This window comes from Rana temporaria, chromosome 5, assembly GCF_905171775.1.
Source record: "Rana temporaria chromosome 5, aRanTem1.1, whole genome shotgun sequence".
Lineage (NCBI taxonomy): Eukaryota > Metazoa > Chordata > Amphibia > Anura > Ranidae > Rana > Rana temporaria.
This window is the reverse complement of record NC_053493.1, coordinates 79,272,904-79,294,776: the sequence shown is the minus strand read 5'-3', so window position 1 is coordinate 79,294,776 and position 21,873 is coordinate 79,272,904. Positions and strand designations below refer to the sequence as shown.

Genomic DNA, 21,873 nt, shown 5'->3' with positions numbered 1-21,873 from the left:
AACTGGCCCTAAGAATGGAAATGTAATTTTAAAAAAACTGTATATAGAACAGACATTGCCAAGATTCCACTACACATTTCTCATTGGTCATGCTCCTCAAAGTTTAGTAGGGCCAGTAGGCCTTCACATGGCAGCACATTTTTATCACTTGTTGTTACAGACTCAGTGAACATGAGAAGGAAACTATAGATTTCATTGTTAACTTTATGGGTACCAGGCAGGCCTGCCAAAAAAGAATCAGGTACTACATCTTTAGACATTTACCGGTTTGAACACATTCTTGTAGTAAAGAATGATGAAGGCTTTTAAATACTGGTAAATTCAATTACTTATGGTTACCCCTTCCAAAAGACACACTTTTTCCAAACAAAGCCATAAGAAAAGTTACACGGGTGGTAAAAGGGTGCTAGGAAAAGGTTTCAGTGCCAAATGGCATACCAAGATAAACTGCTCAGTAGACATGTTCATGCTCAATGAACATTGCATGCAGCATTTGGGCCATGTATTTTAGTGGCTTGGCGCCAACTCGGAAAGCAATAGTGACTTAATAGAAGAAGAAGAAGAAGAAGAAAAAAAAAATTCCAACACTCAGATGGTACTTTTCCAAACCATGAAGTATCACCAGCACACCATAATGCTAGTATAGGCAGCAGGACGTTTACTCACCACCTAAAAGAGCAATGTATCAGAGATGCTATGGACCCCTTCCTTAGGCATAAATGAGCTTGGTACCCAAGGAAGCGGTGCATAGTGGCTTCAAAACCTTACTCTGTTAGTGGTGAACAAACATCCTACTGCTGTTACTAGCATTACAGTCTGCTGGTGATATTTTATGCAGCTAGAGAAAAAAAAAGAAGCAGGACAGCCTGATAATAAATATAATGTCATAGCATGTTCACTACTACACCACATTTTTTTTATAAACACTAAAGTGCCAGCGTTTTGAGGAAATTAATCTTGCTCTTTAAAAACATTTTAATTTGAAAACTTTGCAGTGTGGATTTGCATTATGTGTTTTTGCTTTAGGTATATGTGCCTTTTGTTAATTTGCGCTCCGTTCGCCATAGGGCAAAAGAAAATAGATATGGCATGTGGAGTTCACTGCCCTTACACAAAGTGTACCTGCTAACATACTGTAAACCAGGATTAGGGTTTAGTGCATTGGTTCTCAACTCTTGTCTTCAGGACCCACTAACAGGCCAAATTGTAAGTATTACCTTGGGAATATGCAGACTAGAATACTGCAATCACTGAGCAGCAAATTATATCACCTGTGATGCATTTCCGTTTATCTTGTAAACCTGGCCTGTTTTTTTTTTTAATCAAAACATTTTTTATTGAGGCAATGCATGAAGTGACTCTACAGCCGTACAAAAATATATATCCAACATCAGCAGGTCACAACTCATGTAAGACAGTCAACATTATCCAAACAACTTGTGAACTAGCACTCGGTACTATATCTGATAGAACAGTAAGAAACATTCTGTTTTAGCTTTCGGATATGATTAGTCCAAGTACCTTTATATACACACACACACAAAAAAAACAGGTAATAACATTCGTTCTCTTCCTTCTCCTCCCAACCCCTCACTCTTGGTGTTTAAAAATCTCAATAACCTATCCATCACCAACTGCAGTTGGGCATAGGGCAAGACTAGGATTAATCTAGCCAAGGCTGCCAGATAAAAGTCAAACTTTAAGGCTGCATTACTGTGACGGTAGGCCAGTTCGCAAACCTGGCCCGTTAGTGGGTCCTGAGGAGAGTAGTTGAGAACCACTGGTTTAGTGCCATGTCCTACGGCAGGTTTCAGTGTTTTTTTTTTTTTTTTTCTTTTTAATGATAGTGACTCTCCAAAATTGAGCTGATGATCAATATATAAATGGGTGGTAATCCATGGGAAGTAAACAATTTGATCCCGTCACATGGGATGCATTGTTTCAGAGATACTCTCATCTGTCATTGTGGCAAACATGAAACAATGGCAGAAAAAGCTCTCATGTAAAATTGTTAAGCAGTGACTTCCTGCCAGTTTGGTGCCAACTTCAACGGTTTGTGTATATAGTCATCTTTCTCAGGAACTGTGCTTTTCGATAAATTAAACAAAAGTGAAAAATTGGTAGTTCTGCAACTAATTCAAGTTCAGTTCAAATGCAGTCAAAGTAATTCAGCATGATAAAAGTGATCCTGCTCTTAGGGAAAAAAAAAAAAAAAAAGAAAAGTTATCCTGCGGCAGATTTCTTTAATTTGTCAAAATTATATCCTAGTTTAAGTGTAAGAGCTATTTACATAGGCCCAGATTCACAAAAGAGATACGACGGAGTATCTCAGATACTCCGTCGTATCTCTCAGAGTATCTACTCGACTGATTCATAGAATCAGTTACGCATAGATAGCCCTTATGCCGCATACAGACGATCGTTTTTTGTGATGAAAAAAAAATGACGTTTGAAGTGATGAAAAAAAACGACATTTTTGAAACTTCATTTTCAAAAACGATGTAGCATACACACCATCATTTTGAAAAATGATGAACAAAGTGACGGCACTCTAAAGGGGAAGTTCTATTCGCCTTGAGGCTGCTTTTAGCTGGTTACTTGTTAGTAAAAGATGATTCGTGCTTTTTTGTCTGTTACAGCGTGATGAATGTGCTTACTCCATTATGAATGGTAGTTTTACCTCCCGTCTCAAAACTTGCTTCTGGGCATGTGCGGGTTTAAAAACGTTGTTTTGCCCACACACTATCATTTTCATTGACACAAAAAATGACATTTTCAAAAACGACACAAAAAATTCAAGCATGTTCGAATTTTTTTTTTGGTCGTTTTTCTGAAGACATAAAAAACGACATTTTCCCCACACACTATCATTTTAAATGACGTTTTCAAAAACGTCATTTTTTTTCATCACAAAAAACGACCATCTGTATGCGGCATTAGATCCGACAGGTGTAATTGTTTTACACTGTCGGATCTTAGGATGCAATACCGCGGCCGCCACTGGGGGGAGTTTGCGTCGTAAACCAGCGTCGGGTATGCAAATTAGGAGTTACGGCGATCCACGACGGTTTTTCGCGTTCGCTACGTCGCTGCTAGTCTAGTTTCCCATCGCAAAGTTAGTCGTCGTTTTTGGTGCCCTAACTTTACACAGCACACGTATGTGCTGTATAAAGTATGGCCGTCGTTCCCGTGTCAAAATGTAAAAATGTTTCCTTCTTGCGTAAGACGTCCGGGAATACGGAAGTACGCTACGCACGTCGCCGCTCGAAAAAATGACCTCACTTCGCGCAAAGCCCGGCAGGAAATTCAAAAGGGAGCATGCGCAGTAGGTCCGGTGCCGGAGCGCGCCTAATTTAAATGGCACACGCCCCTTTGAATTACGCGGGCTTACGCCGGAGGCCGCCGGCGTAGGTTTTCATTGCAAGTGCTTTGTGAATCAGGCACTTGCGATGAAAACTTGCGGCGGTGTAACGTATCTACGATACGTTACGCCGCCGCACTTCTACGTGAATCTGGCCCATAGCACTTATGTGCAAACCACCTATATATATATATATATATATATATATATATATATAGCCAGTTTTCTAATCCACACATCTATCCATGCATGGATGGATTCTGGCCATTTACCTTTCTCCAGTGCAGTGAAAGCATATAGCTTTGTAATAACTCCGACTCAAGAGCAAAGCAGCTCATTAATGAAGTAATCTCTGTGCTGTCTTTCCTGATCAGCAAGCTCCATTTCTTAGATTCACAGAATTGTAAAATGCAGTAAAACCAGACTGACTTAAGTTGGCCATAGATTACACTTTTCTTTTTGATCAGCCACTGGGTAAAGGAATCCTCCCTGCTGAGACACTGCGTTCTGACAGCATGGGACTCACCCTTGTCAGGATATAATGATCAGTGGCTGAAGCCCATTGACCACACATTCCCAAGAAGCCACACATGGATCCTGCGGAACCAGCCCAATTTTGATCGATCTATGGTCAGCTTTACAGTGCTTACCGTGTAAACAATACCAATACGATGGTTTGCATCAACTGAGGTGCGCCAACACGACGCATTACCCTGCTTTATGACAGCCCTGTAATTTTGGGTAGGCGGGCAGGATACCTTAATGGATTTTATAAGAAAAAAGTGTATGTGCATTGGGGGTGCACTGCAGTGTGGCTACATTAGTGCTATGGTATTAGTGTGCGGGGGTTCCCTAAAAGAAAGTTTAAAATCTTTGAGTGACTTTTTTTGTCAAAAAATATTTGTTGCAAAGAGGTATTTTGAAAAACTAGAATTGTAATTTATTGAGCTAACCAAAAAGTGGAATCACATGTTCTGCTTTAACCAACCTGCCGAATAAAAACTATCCTTTGGATGAGTCTGATATGCTGTGTAATTGGGTGCACCATGAGGCCATGAGCAAGACCGAGTAAAAAATTGGTTCCAGCATGGTAACAATGGTTAGTTTTTGCTACTTGCTTTGGAAGAACACCTCTTCTAATCTGAATAATAACCAGCTAATTGCCATTTTCCTGACCAGCCATATTAAACAGAAAATCTGTAGTTTCATCCCGCAGCCAGTCAGCTTAGCCTATAGAGGTCAATGACAGTTGCATGCCCATTTTTCTTAAAACTTTGTCTATTAATATATATATTAATATCAATTTTCCATAAGTAATATTACTTAATCAATCCAAAGTAAAAATACAGCAGACGACAAATCATTTTATTGTCCTGTGTAAAAGTGTGCACCTTTTGATTGCAGAACATTATGCCATCCTATAATATTTTTGAAGTTGACCAGTATTTTGCCTTTTCTTTGCAGTGACATTAACAAACCCTTCGCAAACTATGTGAAAGCAAAAATGGAAAATTAATCTTTACAAAAGAAAAAAAAAAGAAATTTTATATTTTACAAATATGATTTTACAGTTTATGCAAAAAATATATTTATATATAGATAAGTTTCTGTGGCACTTTGTATCTTCAATAACTACTTATTTACATTACAGTACAGTATTATTTTGTAGCAAGCTGCAAGACAATTCAAGGATAGATGAGTATTTTTATCCAGCCACACATTATTCACAAAGATAAAACAATTGGAAAAATGTGCACTTTTTTTAAACAATCAACTTTTTATTGATATGGTGAATTTATTTATTATTCACCAACCTGGTGAAAACGTTTAAAACGTAAAAGTAAAAAATAAATAAACGTATTGTTGTTCAGTGTCTCATACATATGGGTTTCAGTTGTAGGACATAAATAGAAAAACCTTTAATATCAGACAATGGTCATGTTAAGGGCCAATAAACCAAAAACAGAACCTGATTTGCATAAGAAGCCATTAAAAGTTCCAATCCTTTCTAAGATCTTGAGTTATTTAGCACTGTTTAACATGTTCTGTGTAGTGAAGTAGAGCCAACTGTTTTGCATTACTGCAAAATGGGGAGAGGTTTGAGAAAATGTATAGAATTTTTTTTGGTATTTTATTTAAACAGAGTTAAGGAATACAGTGGTAGCAGCATTGTACCCCATACATTCGAAGTTAAGGGGCACATAGCAATGCACTTTAAAATTAGTTAATGAGAGAAACATGTGAGGGGTGGTAGTACTGAGACAACTGAACCCTGCTAGTTCATGGGATGCATGAACAATGAATAAGCATTGGTTATTGTATATTGTGGTAGTAGATACAGCAAGGTTCAGTGTTGTTGGGTTTAGCAATCCCACAGGTAGAGTGGTAAGCTTAATGATACAGGGGTCATGAGCGAGTTCAAATAAATTGAGAAAATGTAAAGTGTATGCCTGGGCAAAAAAACCCACCCACAATAGCATATTCAGTACATGTCTACAATAAATTTAAACTTTCTCCAATGTTTTTCCCTATAAAATGCTGCAAGTACTGAAAAATGCCCATTAATCCCACTAGAAATACACTCTTAACGTCCTGTTTGAAATGCGAATCACAATACCTCTGCTGCACTGAAATCTAAAGCAGTGCAGCAAAATGTTGTCTGCTGTGTGTTTGAGCCCTGCCAAGTTCTCTTTTGTCGGGCAATAAATATATCCACCCTTTATCTCCATAACACAAGTGCAAGGTGTTTTGTGACCGGCAGGCTATTTCTCTACTGTGACTATTTCAAGTGGTTGTGTCACCTCACCTCCACCGAACAGTCCACAATAATAGTGCCGTCAGAGTTCACCCCTGCCGGTCACAAAACACCTTGCACTAGTGTTATGGAGATAAAGGGTGGATATATTTTTATTGCCCAACAAAAGAGAACTTGGCAGGGCTCAAACACACAGCAGACAACATTTTGCTGCAAAGGCAATGTATTCTTAGTTTAAACAGGAAGTTAGTAGTACACCAATATTCTGACAAACAAGATTTTTCTGTACTTGAAGCTTTGTTTTGTTTGATCTTGCCCAGAAATGTTCATTACCATGTTCGTCACTGGAATATTTGAGATAGAAATACCTACCATAGATGGGCAGATGCATCGAAAAGAGCTGAAATTTACATTTTATTTCCCAATGTGGAGCATCTAGAGAGTGCTGGAGTAATCTCAAAAGGTACAACCTAACTTGGCCATGACATGAGTGTAGTGCATGCGCAGGAAGTAGTTCCTTCCCCACTGTTCATACATTAGGGGAAAATGATAGGCATCCTCTTATCCTCTTGCCTGACGTTTACCAACAATTGGCAAATCTCTTTACATTTTAATGAGAAATTCTGATTCCCCTCTAGAATAACCCATTACAGAATATTTTCAGGCAATACACAAACTGGGCGCATTGCTTAAAACTATGTCATGCAATGCCAGGAAAAAAAATCCTATTGTGTGCTGCTAGAGAACACGCAACCCCCCCCCCCCAAAAAAAAAAAGTTGCTTTAGATATCTTTGATTCCAAAAACTTTCTGTTATGCTTTCTTGTGCATTTGTAAAAAAAAAACTCAACCAAAATGTTGTCAAGGCCCAGTTATGCCAATTCTTTGGGGCTGATAATTGGCTTTGCTGGTGTTGGTGTGTGCAAGGCAATGTGCCTGCAAATTGGTCACATGAAATCTATATTGATCAAGAAGTAAAACGTGAAGTGGTAAAGGCAAAAATAAAAACCTAAATTATCCAGTTTACAGGTGCCAGTAATTAAGCTTGTCACCTAAATGTATTGAGCCTTAGTTACTGCAAATGTAAGTAACCTATAACCTTAGATGTGGTATCTTTTAAAGGTCAAGTCCACCCAAAATGGGCATTCAGTACAGCCTAGGTGTTTGGCGAAATTTGTTCCCCTTCAGGAAAGAGCTCCTATTTCTCTACTGTGACTATTTCAAGTGGTTGTGTCACCTCACCTCCACCGAACAGTCCTCAAGAATATATTTGCAGAACACAGCAAAAACCAAATTACACCTCGTCTGGCAATGACTGGGGTAGGGGGGAGATCCATCATCCCAAAAAGGTGTGCAATAAATCAAAGGATTAATTCAATTTGATCTTTTAAGTAATCCTGTTCTTGGAGAAAAATGGTGACGGCCAAGAAAACTAGTATGCACATTGGAAAAGTAATAGAGTCAGATGTACTGATTTGCATCTTTTACTTCAGGTCAGTGTCTTAGAAGAACTCAAGTCCTTGGATCAACATTGTTAGCCAGGAAACCTGCATTTTTAGAGGTTGAGGGAAAACAATGGGAACCTTTAAATTTAATCAGTATATATATATATTTAATTTTTTGTTAATAAAGCTAGTGTGCTACCTAGTAATATTTTCATTTTGGTAACCTAGACAAAATTAACTTAACATTCTTTATGGTCCTACAGACCAGGTATTCTTTCCAAATGTGTGGTGTGGCAAGCCAGGCTCTTCAAATATTATACATAGGATTAACACATGTAAATCAAAGAGCCTAGCCTAGGGCTTGACACATAGCAAAGTAAGGTTTGGTATGGTATGGAACCATCAGCAAAGCATGTTGTGCCCCTACAACAGTAAATTAAGAGTAACCTGGATTTCAGAGTCTTTCACATTCAATACAGTGCACAGCTTTTCACAATCCATCCAGCACACTTACTGGTGGATCCTGCATTACGTAGAACATTGCACAATAGCCCAGGACCATACCTTAACATAAATAATTGCCAAAAAAGTCAGGAATTTTGAAAGTAGGCCAAGTATCTCTATTTTGATATGTCAAACTAAAGAAAAAGAAAATTAACCATTTAACAGTGCTTTTTTTCGCCACGCTATTCTTCCTTCCCAAGATGACACGGAGAAAGAGCTAAATAAAAAGGAAGCCAACATGCCTTTCCCTTCCATTATTTCACACATTCTCCAAAGCAATCTTCTGCTCAGCTATTGCAATGAATGTTTCTGAGGCAAAGCTTTGACATGAAAACATCATTCAAGTTCTTCCGGAGAAAAATGTTGTAACAAAAGACTGTAAATTCAGGTGAATTCAGTCTGCTTCACTCTCCTTCCTTTTGGCACCTGCAACACAAAGGCAAATTACCGTAAAACAAACAAAATCACAGGGGTGCAAAAATGAAACATCTAGCCTGCAATAGTAAAAAATGCTATGAAAGAGGGTGGTGAGACGATGCTGAACTTCGTTCTATATGGCGATGGAGATTTTTTATTGCATTGTGGAAAGGTTTACTCCTATCTCGGGCCGAAACAACTAATCGATTAATCAACAATTAATCGATTATGAAATTAATCGATTACAATTTTCATAATCTATTAATCGGCCAGTAACATAATGGGGTTAAAACAACTAAAATAAGCCCTTTAATAGTACAAAAAAGCAAATCGCTACTGTAAATATTACTTTCACTGTCCCACAGTAAAAAAATTAGCCCCTTACAGTAGCGATTATTTGCTCTTTTTGTACTTTTTTTTCTTTACCCCATTATGTTACTAAACATCTCAGGCCTGGGTTCACACCTCTGTTTTTTGGTGCTTTTTGCAGAAGCACACTACAGTTCATTTACATGTTTTCCTATGGGACACGTTCACGTCCATGATTTTTTTTCAGCTGCTGCGTATTTGGAAAGGGCAAGGACTTTTTAACGCAAAACGGTGCCATTTTGTTTGGTTCAATATACTTCAATGGAGAAGCTGGAGAAAAGCATGTAATGTGTTTTCTGCGGCAATTTGTGTTTTGTAATCTGCCCAACAACAAATTGAGCCCAAAAAAATGTAAAGATGGTATTTTTTTTTTTTTTAAGGCTATTATCCGATTAATCGAAACAATCGGCCAACTAATAGATTATGAAAATAATCGTTAGTTGCAGCCCTATCTGCACTTAGAGTTTACTGCCATTGCAACGCAAGCAGATTAGGCCGATGGAGAGTCAGGTGCACAATGCTTTAGAGTTATTTCAAAACATCAGTATGTGGAGTGACATTAAAAGTTTTAATAAATGATTTGCCTTACACAAGGGAATGTATAGCCAGGTAAATAGTACTTTATTATGAAGTCAGAAAAGTCACACTAGCTGCACAGTACTAATACATATTTACAAATGAATTATTTGGTTTGTTTGCATGCATTTTCATTTAAAAAAAAGTGTGGGAAACTGTATGTATGCATCTTACTATACATTCCCTTTAGAGGATAACTGAACCCAAGAACAAAAGTATACAAAAAAAAGACACAATCTAGTGCGCACACACACACACACACACACATCGTGCCCATCAATCCATTAATTACAAATGTTTCCTGTGCAACTAGCAGGTACACCAAATTGTGCAAGCATGTTTTTGTACACTTCTTTACATAAAATATTGTATAAGATTTTACACCATGTACTGCTATGTATTCCCTTTCTTTAAGAAATATGGGAGAAGCTTAAAGTGGTTAAGGTAGGTGCTTTTTATTTTTTTGTTACCTTAATGATTTCTAGGCAATAAGGTTAAAAAAAAAAAAAAAAAGAAGGAATCTTGGTTTTTCTGATTACTTGAATGACTTGTGCGATAGGAATGTGATTGTAAACTGACATATGGACAAGCCAGCCCGCACCTTTCAGGAATGTGCCATTTTCTTTAGACGGTCATACTGCTCTGAGGGTGGGGTGACCATTTCCTTACATTCAAGTCCTATACTATCACAGCCAAAGTATACAAGACCTCAGTCTCGTCTCCAGAGCTGCATCATGCAAGCGTCCGGTCTGATTACCTGGCCACACCTTTATGGGAGGGGGGGGGGGGAAAGACTCCGTGGCAAAACAGCATCTTTAGTCAAGTATTCTTGTTACATTTTCTTTATCTGCATCTGTCATTACTTTTAATAAACGTTATACTTCTAAGTATTTGTGTGATTTCTCTTTGCACATATCGAATACAACCCCAAAAACATAACAAAACAGTTTACAATCACTTTTAGACTTCACTGTAGCGTCACTCTTGGAGGATAGTAAACCCTTAATGGGTATATAAAAGTTTACTATACTAAATTATTTTAGGTCTTTAGAAAAAAGGCGAGAATCAGTTCTACAGAGTTGGGAAGACACACTAGTGAAAATTTGTTGCATCCGATTGGGATTTTTGTCATATAGTGGAGTTAGAGAACACTTATAAATGGACTTTCATACATACAGACTGTGTGGAGTGGGGATTAGCCACACATTGCTGTATCCCTTTGGATGTTTATAGCGCTATTATTAGAATATATTTTGATAGATGAGCTACTCGGTTTAAGTACGGACTGCAATCTAGTAGCATACAGAGAAATATTTTAAATATACTGTATAACTACCGTGTTTCCCCGAAAATAAGCCCGGGTCTTACATTGATTTTGGCAACAAAAGACACAGTAGGGCTTATTTTCAGGGTAGGTCTTACCATGCAAAGCACCGTCTTCTCTCTCCCTCTCCCTCCCTGCCTGTCAGGAATCCCCAGTGTGAACTGAGTGAAAATGCATACAAAATCCTATAGTTCACTCTATTACAGTAGTATATCTGGATCAACTGTGGGTATAGAATTGGGTACATGGGATTGTATGATATTATTATTGCTATTATTTTTTATTTATTTTTTGGTTGAACTGGATTGACTTGTGTCTTTTTTCAACCTGACTAACTATGTAACTATATAATGTACAATGTGTGTTTTTTTTTGCAAAATAATTGTGCCAAATACGTTCGTTTTAGCGCCGCTCTGCGTTTCTGTGACCCGCCGGAGCTCTCTTCCCTGGATTTATATTACAGAAACAACCACATTGTACAATATATACTACTGTAATAGAGTGGATTATAGGATTTTGCAATCATTTTCAACTCGGGCTTATTTTCAGGGTAGGGCTTATATTTTAGCCATCCTGGAAAATAACGCTAGGTCTTATTTTCAGGGTAGGTCTTACTTTCAGGAAAACAGGGTATTGCAGAAGGTCACTCATCCGCTAGTCCTGTCCTAGTGGTCAGCTTACGACAGGAAGTGTATTACTGGCAGCATCCCCATGAGAAAGAAAAACAATTCAGCCACCACATCTAAAAAAAGTGCTAAACTACAATATACTTTAAAGAGAAATAATGGTCTGCTCACATTTAAATATATATGATCATATTATGCGAATCATTTCCGATTTTTTTTTTTATAAACCTTTTTTCTGTGTATAGTTTGAAAATGATGCCATCTATTGTAACTATATAGGGGCGGTAATATTTATTCACTACATATGCAAGCTCTGCTTTCTGCATATTAGCACTGCACAATGACCGTGCTTCCCTACACTTCTCTCTCAGTGAAAGTCTTTGAGAAGGCTTGACCCACCTCACCATATGGTTAAGAGAGACCTTAAACAAATAGTTATCTAATGATAATGGACTTCTCTTTGTTGTTGGGTTTAAACTGATTTTATGTGGAAAGGATTTCCGTTGAATTGCTGCAATAGGAAATTTGAAAAACGTATATAAGAAATATTGACATCAAAATATAGAATCGCAAACAAGAAAAATTCGAAATTCTCAGGCGTAGAGTACACCAATAACTCAAGAGGTGCACTTGCAGTAAATACAATACATAATTTCCCAGAACACCTGCTTTTTATATATATATATATATATATATATATATATATATATATATATATATACACACACACACACACACACACATTTATGAAGTGTTTATGATTTAGTTGATCGATTATGTTTTAGTTGTATTTGTGAATCGTTGAAAAAGCTTCAAGAATGCTTGATAAATGCCCATGAATGTGTTAAAGAGGAAGTGATGTAGAGGAAATGATCTACTTTGAGGCGTGGTTAGATTGTGCTGCGATGAGACATTTTTGTGAATTCTCTGAAATTCTGGGATATAGGAACTTCTTCCGTCTCTCACCCAATTCCCAGCTAACACTTTATAAATGCTTCAACAAGCTCTAAATGCTACAGGTAATTTATAGAGCATTACTATTGAAGTCCATGGACACGGCTGACCAGCGTTGATGCCCCATAAAAGCAACATGCTGCTTAATATTTAACATGACACAACACAACACTACTGCTCATGTGGGAACAGCACTGTGTGGTGCCATTGTAATACACATGGCAGGCACTAAAGGGTGGTTATGATGCTTTAAAAATGCTGATAAAATACTACATAAACACAGGGTATTGACACACGTGTGAATGAGTCCCAATACAGCAAATATGTATAGCAAATTTATACTTAATTATTCATGTACAAATAAATTTCTTTTTTTTCTGGAGGCAAAAAACAAACATTTGTTCTAACCTTATTAATGTGAGAAATGATTTCCATATTTACCTGCAGGAGACAACACTAGTGCTTGTAGAATATCTGACAGAGAGATAATTCCAACAATACTATCTGCTTCATCCACAACTACCAATCTATGCACCTACAAGCAACATAAAACAACCATGAATACTGTTTGCAGGTTTAAATGCACAAATCAGATAAAAAATCAAATCAGAAAAAAAATACATTAAAAAATATAAATATGCACCAGTAAATGAGAATCTCATCTGTTTTCATAATGAATAATAAACACAATTCATTTTAAAGTGGAGGTTCACCCGGAAATAAAAAAATGTTAACCTTAGATTGATGCTCATTTTGTCTAGGGGAATCGGCTAGTTGTTTCAAAATCGAAGCTGTACTTACCGTTGTAGAGAGCGATCTTCTCCGCCGCTTCCGGGTATGGGCTGCGGGACTGGGCGTTCCTATTTTGATTGACAGTCTTCCGACGATCGCATCCATCGCGTCACGATTTTCCGAAAGTAGCCGAACGTCGGTGAGCAGGCGCAGTATAGAGCCGCACCGACGTTCGGCTTCTTTCGGCTACTCGTGACGCGATGGATGTGACCGTCGGAAGCCTGTCAGAAAGCTGTCAATCAAAATAGGAACGCCCAGTCCCGCAGCCCATACCCGGAAGCGGCGGAGAAGATCGCTCTCTACAACGGTAAGTACAGCTTCGATTTTAAAACAACTAGCCGATTCCCCTAGACAAAATGAGCATCAATCTAAGGGTAAAAAATGTTTTATGGGTGAACTCCCGCTTTAAGCATTTGTTACAAATGAAGCCCCATGTTACTTTAAAACAAGAAGAGTTCAAGTTGAAAAAAAGCTTGTTGTTTACAGAACTCAATAGTTTAGTTTTACAAAAACAACCCTCCCCCATCTAAAAGGGGCCCTACCGAGTTTTAGTGAGAGAAGGTCTAAAAGTAAACCACTTCTGCTGTACTCTCAAGGTAATCAACTGTGTGAATAGTGAGACATGGGTGCACCTGATATTACAGTTTAATTTGTAAAACTAATTTTTGCATACATAGTAAAAAATGGATATCAACCAGTTTGGAAACTATGAATTATCTTTTATTATTTAAAAGTGAACCTGTCACAAATCAGGACAATCTAAAATGAAATGAAAATTGTATGTCAATATAGCCATATATACAGATATGCTGTATGAGCAGTATATATTCATTGCAAGATTTGACTCCAACTATAAATATAGAGATTTTTGCCCTGCAATCCTGCCACCTACTGGGCCTCCCTGTTTGGCCCTTTTTTGTAACAGATGGTCTAACTGACCGATGCAGTGGTGAGGGGGGGGGGGGGGCAGGTCCAAGCTTCACTATGCTGGGGGCAACCTTACATATATCCCAGTTGACATTTACTACCTGGAAGACAGTTTGGAAAGACACTGAACACCCAGGTCTACATAAAGAAAGAATAATTGTCCCACTAGCAGCTGGACAGGCTCTCATGAAGGAAGGGGGAATGGCCATAATCCAGCTCAAGATACCCATTCAGGACATACATACTGTAGTCTATATAAATTCATAGGTAACAGAAGCCTACTGATACTCTCAGCGCTGGTCCCAACCCCCCCCCCCCCCCAAAAAAAAAGTCTATGGGTCAGTTATACAGATGTTCGATCATGGTGTCTCCGACGCAGGAGGCTTATGTTAAAACTAAGCCCAGAATCAGCTGTTCGAAAAGCCATTATGTGGCTGACTATTGGCAGAGATGCTCAATCTAGTCACAGTGGAAATGGATACAAGAAAACATTTACTTGATTAACATGAAATAAATAATAATCCAGTTAATATTTCAACCTACTCAAATCTTTAGAAATGGCATTAAACAATAATTCTGATACAGGTGCTTCTTGCCAGCTTCTTACCTCTGCTTTCACTATTCGATCCACAATAGTCTCCAGTGTTTCCGGTTTACTGCATTTTACTACGCCTTCAAAATACTGTGAGCGGTGTTCAAGTGCCTGTGTCACTGTGATGTCTAAATTATTATATGTTTTTTCAGCAGCAAGGTTCTGAAAATGAATTATGTATCTGTCAATCAAAAGTATGGTTAATTACAAGGAGACAACAATAGAGGGAAAGAGCCCCAAAGATTAAACAGACAAGTCTGGGAAAAACTGACCATCCTGGTGGATATGCAGCTCAGTCGCCAAATATGACAGGTCCCTTTCAAGTACAGAAAACTCCAAACAATTCTGGAGCATAGATGTATGTTCAGTGATCAGACTGTGGGTGGATACAGATCACAGAACAGCAGGTGATGAAAGATTTGCCTTTCCTCGGTCACTTACCACAATCTACTGCCTGAATGGTCTAAGACCTGGTTCACGCTTATGCAGGTTGCAGTTGATGCATTTTCCAGGTGCATTTTTCAATACACGTTTTTGATCCATTGAAGTCTATGAACCAAAACACAACCTGCTTGTCTCTGGACCTTTCCATATAGGAAACCTTTTTTAAAATGGATTGTAGTGTGTTTCTGCAAAACTGAAAAACGCACTAAAAATGCATAGGTGTGAACCAGGTTTAAAGTGGCCACACACAAATTTTGAGCTGTGGGTGGTCCTCTTGGCATCGCCAGGCTTGACAAAACTTGACTGAAGAATCAAAAAAGAAGCCAGGTGTAAATTTACTGTCTAAATAGTGACTGCCGCAGGTGTTGTGGCTGAATACAACGATTGGCAGGGGAGATTCCGTCATTTACACCGTTAGCATCAATAGAGGAATCAATTTGGGTTCTCTTGTTCGGCCGGCAGACTGAACAAGAGAAATCTCCTCACATATGTCTAGTTTTACACACAACTGTAGGGGCTTATGCCAAGGGAGCTTCCTTCTCATTTTTCACCACAGAAAAGGGTACAAATTGCACTTGGTTGTGCCAAGATTTCAAGCGACACCTTTGCTATTGTTCTGCTGTTAGTCCCCAGGTGAACTGATAATAACAGGTGACACTTGAGTCACATCTCTTGCAGGCACCCTTACAGCTGTACTGTATAGATCCCTCAGGGGTGATCAGCTTATAATTGCATACATATTCATATTTTTCATGGAAACTTTTTCATATCGGATTTGGCCAAACATTCAGGTAAAGGTGTAGCAAATTCAGAGAGGTATAGTGCAAAAGTATTTTGTATAGAAAACCGCAAATAAGAAGAATATAGTGGAACACCCTTAAAAATAGACCATGCGACTGCACCAGTGTAATACATTTACAAACACGGTTGTCTATAAAGCTGAGAATATAGGAATGGTTCATAGACTGCTGCAGATTAAAAATATATATGTATGTATGTATGTATGTATGTAGATAGATAGATAGATAGAAAGCAGCATGGGATTTGATTTACACTGCGTGTCTGAAAGGGAACTTAAAGTGGCGGTCTGAAAGAGGAGGGAGCCCCAGCCATGACGTCAATACCTGCAGCTGAGGCTCCAGGAAGTGGGAAAGGATATCTGTTACAGGTATCCTGTCCCCCCCCCCCCACCGAAAGGTGCCAATTGTGGCACCGGAGGGGGGAGGACTCAGATGAGCGAAAGCTCCGATTTTTGGGTGGAACTCCGCTTTAAAAAAAAGGAGGTTTAAATTTTCCTCAAAACCACGATTATGTATTAGAGCTGAATGTGACAGGGTCCAGAGTAAAGCTAAATCCTATTTGTACTTTAAAAAAAAAATGCTTTTGTCTTTTAAACAGGGCTAAATGAACAAAAAACATTCACCCCCATTGGGCTCTCGTACAAAAACTGGCCAATAAAGTTATGTTTTAAACAGGGTACAGTCTGTCCCTAGCTGAACGTCCATCTTTTTTGTACAGTAGAGGAACCCCTGTAAGCTTTAATTTTTGTCTGTGTCCCTGTTGCAATTTTTCTGTCACTGCCCCTGTCCAACAAAATCTGGAAGATTTCCCTTTTATTACTTTTCTGGGGACAACACAAAATTTGCAATTTTCTTCTACTTTCAATGATAATGGTAAACAGGACACATAGAGAGGGTGAATCATTTATTCCGTAACTCAGATGGAAATTATTTTGTTCTGTCGCCCACCAGAAGCATTTAATGACTGACATCTACAAAAGGTGGTAATTGGAAGACTTGTGGTAATTTAAACAATGTCGCTCGTTAACACATTCACTTTTGGCAGGGCGACATGTACCTTTAAATAGACTGCCTCTTTCTGGGGCTGCAAGTTCATCTATAACGCCACTGCTCATCGAATACAAAGAATTACATATATTTAAAGAGGCCTCATGCCTCGTACACACGACCAGTTTTCCAGTCGGGAAAACTGCCATGACAGCTTTTGGCCGGGAAAACTGGCCGTGTGTATGCCCCATGGCAGTTTTTCCGACAGGAAAACCGCCGGGAATCCCAGCAGGAAAAATGAGAATAGGTTTTCTTTTTCCCAGCCTGAAATTCCCGGCGGGCTTTTTACCAGCAGTTTTCCTATGGGAAACACTGCAATAGAGCATACACACGGCCAGGATTCCCGGCCAAAGCTCTGCCAAGCCGAGCTCTGCCGAGCAGGTTTTTGGGTTTTCCCTGCAGCATTTTTACCGCCGGGAAAACCGATTGTGTGTACAAGGCATCAGGCAAATTTAGTCCACATTTACGCAAGAGCTTTGGGTCCTAATACAGCTATGGCAAAGTGTGTTTTTTTTTGGCTAAATGAACACTATGTGTATTTAACTCCATCGTGTCTAACCCCAGCGTTTTTGTGCACTTGGGAAGCACGTGCATAGCACCCAGCCCCTCTGCCTGCAGCCTGTAAAGTCTATGTCAGGCTAAAATATACTGCGGCTGGATGCAAAATACTTGTGTTCCGAGTATACGTTTCTGAATGCTTACAACCCTAACTGCGCGTACCACACTGCACAGTGTCCAGAGTCTACCATAAATGGTCATAGACTGAGGGGATGCAGGCACCAGAGCTGGACATTGCATTGGTGCCTCCTGGGGGCACAAAAACACCAGAACTGCACACACAGGGGCTGAAGTGTGCATGATGCCTTCAAATCATGGGTGTTCAACCTGTGGCCCTCCAGCTGTTGCAGAACTACAGGTCCAATCATGCCTCTGCCTTCGGCAGTCATGCGTCTACTCAGAGGCGGCTCTAGGCTTTGTAAGGCCTTAGGCAAATTCACATCCATAATGGGAAAAATAATTCAAGAGCTAAAAATTAACTGTATAAATTGCATATATTAGGAGTTTTAAATTATATGAACTATGAATTCACCGTTTATAGAATTTTCTCGAACCAATTCTTTAGGCAAATTAGGTGGCCGCAATGCCCCTGTTGGTGCAAGGCCTAAGGCGACCGACTAATTAGAGGGCCACCTCTGCTTCTACCTGTCAGACTCACAATGCCTCAAGGTAGTAGGCTGTAGTGCCGCAACAGCTAGAGGGCCACAGGTGGAGCACCCATGCTTTAAATGCTCACAATTACAATTCTAAGGAAGAACACAAATGGACATAATCTTTGACAACACAAAACTCGCTTAAAATCTTCTAAGCCATGTTGGTTTATTACAGTAGAGAACTCAATTCTAGTATTTTTAAAGGCATGGAAAAGATAAATGTGAAATAATACTTACAATAACATCAAACTTGGAATAGATATCTACAACTTTCCCTAAAATGAAAAAAAAAATAAAAAAAACATTTACATACACTCAATTTTCTCTGTACCTTCACTAACAGAAGCCCCTGATATAGCTTTTTGAACTGTATATCTGACAGAAAGGTACAGCAAAGACTACCAATGTCATTACATTAAAAATATAAGTTTATAGGATTCTCACATATTCCCGAAAAATGATCACATCTTCAGCTAGCCATACATGTTAAAATCTGACTGAACGAAACCTGCGGTCAGAAAGCAAAATTTCTTCCATGTGGTCCTGCCCCATATACAATCATTCTGGACTCAGGTTAACAGTTTCCGTAAAACTACTTTGGGCCTTCCTAACCTCTGATGCCCCAAGACATCCTCTGGGGCTGATAGAGGTGCTCCAATTTTCCTCATATAACAAGAAACTGAGAGCATTATATTCTCCGGACTGAACAATTTCTGTATACGCTACTTTAAGATTTACCAAAATGATGCAAGGTTAACTCCACCTAAACAAACTATTCAATTTGAATTCGGTCAGGTAGGCCACTGCACTGGATAATCATTTGGAAAGCTAAAAGACTGCAAAATCAACTGAAAAAAAAGAATGAGTTGAAAAGGAGGAATGTGATCTAATCAAGCACAAATATACATGTCGCACCTCATCCCTAGGTATAGTAAATGAGAACAATGGGAAGAATGGGATGTTGGCGGTGCTTAGTAGAATGAGTGATAAAATAATTAAATTTTATAACAATTTATTAAAACATCAAAGTTTAGTTTTTATACAATACATAATACACCATTTAAAAACAATTTGTCAGAGTTCGGATTTTGGGTTGCTGGAGTTCCCCAATATTGAGCTACTGGTCGATTTAGGATGTTGTTTGACCCAATATATTTCGCCGTAGTCGGCTTCTTCAGGGGTTCTACAAGCGACCAGAATTATATAACCAGTTCTGACATCTCGGATGAAGAGGAAAACTGACACCAATCCTGGAAAGCCCCCAGGACCCAAGGAACAGCTCGGCCCACAAGGGGTGAAGACGCCCTAGACCGATATCCGTGCTGCGTAGGGGCATAGGCTGGACCATAAGGAAGGAATTAGGGACCAAGTAGCATAAAACAAGGTTTTGACACACAGAAGGCAGTCAAGGAGCCTCGTCTTGATAAGTACAAGAAAGGGGGAAAGGCCTGTTCACACAGTCTGTATGAATGCACGGGTCGTGGGGACTAGGTTGCAGTTTGGAGCAGCTTGTTTTATGCTACTTGGTCCCTAATTCCTTCCCTATGGTCCAGCCTATGCCCCTACGCAACACGGATACATCGGTCTAGGGCGTCTTCACCCCTTGTGGGCCGAGCTGTTCCTTGGGTCCTGGGGGCTTTCCAGGATTGGTGTCAGTTTTCCTCTTCATCCGAGATGTCAGAGCTGGTTATATAATTCTGGTCGCTTGTAGAACCCCTGAAGAAGCCGACTACGGCGAAATATATTGGGTCAAACAACATCCTAAATCGACCAGTAGCGCAATATTGGGGAACTCCAGCAACCCAAAATCCGAACTCTGACAAATTGTTTTTAAATGGTGTATTATGTATTGTATAAAAACTAAACTTTGATGTTTTAATAAATTGTTTTAAAATGTAATTATCTTATCACTCATTCTACTAAGCACCGCCAACATCCCATTCTTCCCATTGTTCTCATGAAAAAATAGAATGTTAATATTTAAAAGGGTAACTGAGTAAACTTTGAGGTAAAATGAGAAATTCAAAAAAATAAAATAAAATAGCATATACAATTATATTATATTCACACTAAAAATTACTTTTCCTTTTTAATCTATGGCACTGTAATTTTCTGTAAAATGCAATATGGCTATCTGGATGCGTACACAGAAGGCATACAGAACACCCCCTAGAAATTAAACTTTCTGCTTGTGCAATTGGCTTACAGATTTTCCTAGAAGTCTGCACTGATACAATTCAAATTTTGAGCATCGTCTGCAACAAAAATTTAATTTTTGGTGAGATACTCTCAAAGGGAAATCACAACTAAAAAGGATGCAGATCTTGCCACTTTCATCATTAGAGCCCTGCAAGTACAGCAACTGATTAATCATTTTTAAAACCATTCCCATACAGATTCCCTAAGTACATGAACACAAAAAGCTATTCCTTTATAACATGGGTCTATAAACTTTCCAAACAATGGGCTAGTTTATTGCCCTTCAGACTTTAGGGGGGTGGACTGTGGCCAGCTAGAGTGGAAATTTTCCTGGTATCAGTGAAAGAAAACATTACCACATTTGGTATTATGGGGAGAAATAGTGCCCCATTGTTGGTATCAGTGGGAGAAATGGTGCCCCATTGCTGAAGTCAGTTGGCAAAATAGTGTCTCATCAGTGGGAGGAATAGTGCCCCAAGTGCCAGATAAAGGCAAGCAAAGGGCCGCAGTTTGGAGACCAATGCTTTAGAATAGCAAAAGGTAGGTACTTTAATCCAGCATGGAGGAAGTATTTTTTCTCTCTATTTCACAGGCATAAACAGGCCAAACCTAGCAGATCTTTTCGCACATGGTTATGGGATAATCTTTTCTCAGAGAGATGTTTCAGTGGTTGGATTTAGGCTGCATGTCTGACCACAATTTGCGGTCTAAGAGTAGCCGAAAATGACCTTTATAGCATCTTACCCGACTCGTCCACAACCGGTAAAGCAGAAACTCGTCGTTCTACAAATATATTCAAAGCTTTGATGATGGGAGTATGGGGATGTATGAAGGCAATGTTGTGGTAGGTTCCTATCCCAAGCTCCTCCAAGTTATTCTTCATGAAGGCAGGCTTTGGCATTTCGGAGACCTGAAATGAGCAAGAGAGATTTTTTATATATTTGTTATTGACAATACATGGTCTTAAATACAGAAAATAAGGGGTTGGATTTACTTTGCAAAAAGAGAAATTTCGATTTACCTGTGAATTTCATATCTTGGGGTACTGTACAGGATCCAGGCAAAGTATTCATATACCATTAGTTATAAAAGTGTACCTTTAGGAGATTGGACACAGTTTTGGCGCACACGCCCACTGGGTGCCTTACCTATAACACTACCTCACTCCACAAGTCCTTAATTTTGTAGCAAGCAATGAGCGTAAACCAAGGAATGGAAGGGAGGGTAATCAGTGTCCTGTATTCCCAGATATGGAATTTATGGGCAAGTCCTAATTCCTCTTATCTTAATTATAAAACACATGGCAAGACACAGGCAGAGTATTCATACACCATAGGACATCAAGCAACGAATAAGAAGAATGGGCAACAATGAAGCAAATCAATCTTTCAGAAGACCCAGCCTCAACCAGTCATTGTGAGAACCTTGTGACTAAAAGCTGCATCAGCAGAAGATTGGATGTCCACCTGGTAAAACTTTTAAAATGCATGAACAAAAGATCAGGAGGCACCCTTACACAACTGGGCTACAG

The 21,873-nt window shown here is 39.0% G+C and overlaps 1 protein-coding gene across 6 annotated transcripts in view; it reads right to left on the bottom strand.

Moving 5' to 3' along the window:
* Positions 1-4,705: 4,705 nt before the first annotated feature.
* The window catches only part of PRKAG2 (protein kinase AMP-activated non-catalytic subunit gamma 2), a 389,724-nt gene continuing 372,556 nt past the window's right edge, over positions 4,706-21,873 (bottom strand). For all 6 annotated transcript variants that reach the window (XM_040352741.1, XM_040352744.1, XM_040352742.1 and 3 more), the window contains 5 exons: positions 21,087-21,252; positions 18,381-18,418; positions 14,657-14,803; positions 12,772-12,865; positions 4,706-8,490 (listed from right to left, as the gene is read on the bottom strand). In XM_040352741.1, the coding sequence (XP_040208675.1) occupies positions 8,459-8,490; positions 12,772-12,865; positions 14,657-14,803; positions 18,381-18,418; positions 21,087-21,252 (477 nt within the window). In that variant the 3' untranslated portion in view covers positions 4,706-8,458. The remainder of the gene's footprint in view (positions 8,491-12,771; positions 12,866-14,656; positions 14,804-18,380; positions 18,419-21,086; positions 21,253-21,873) is intronic.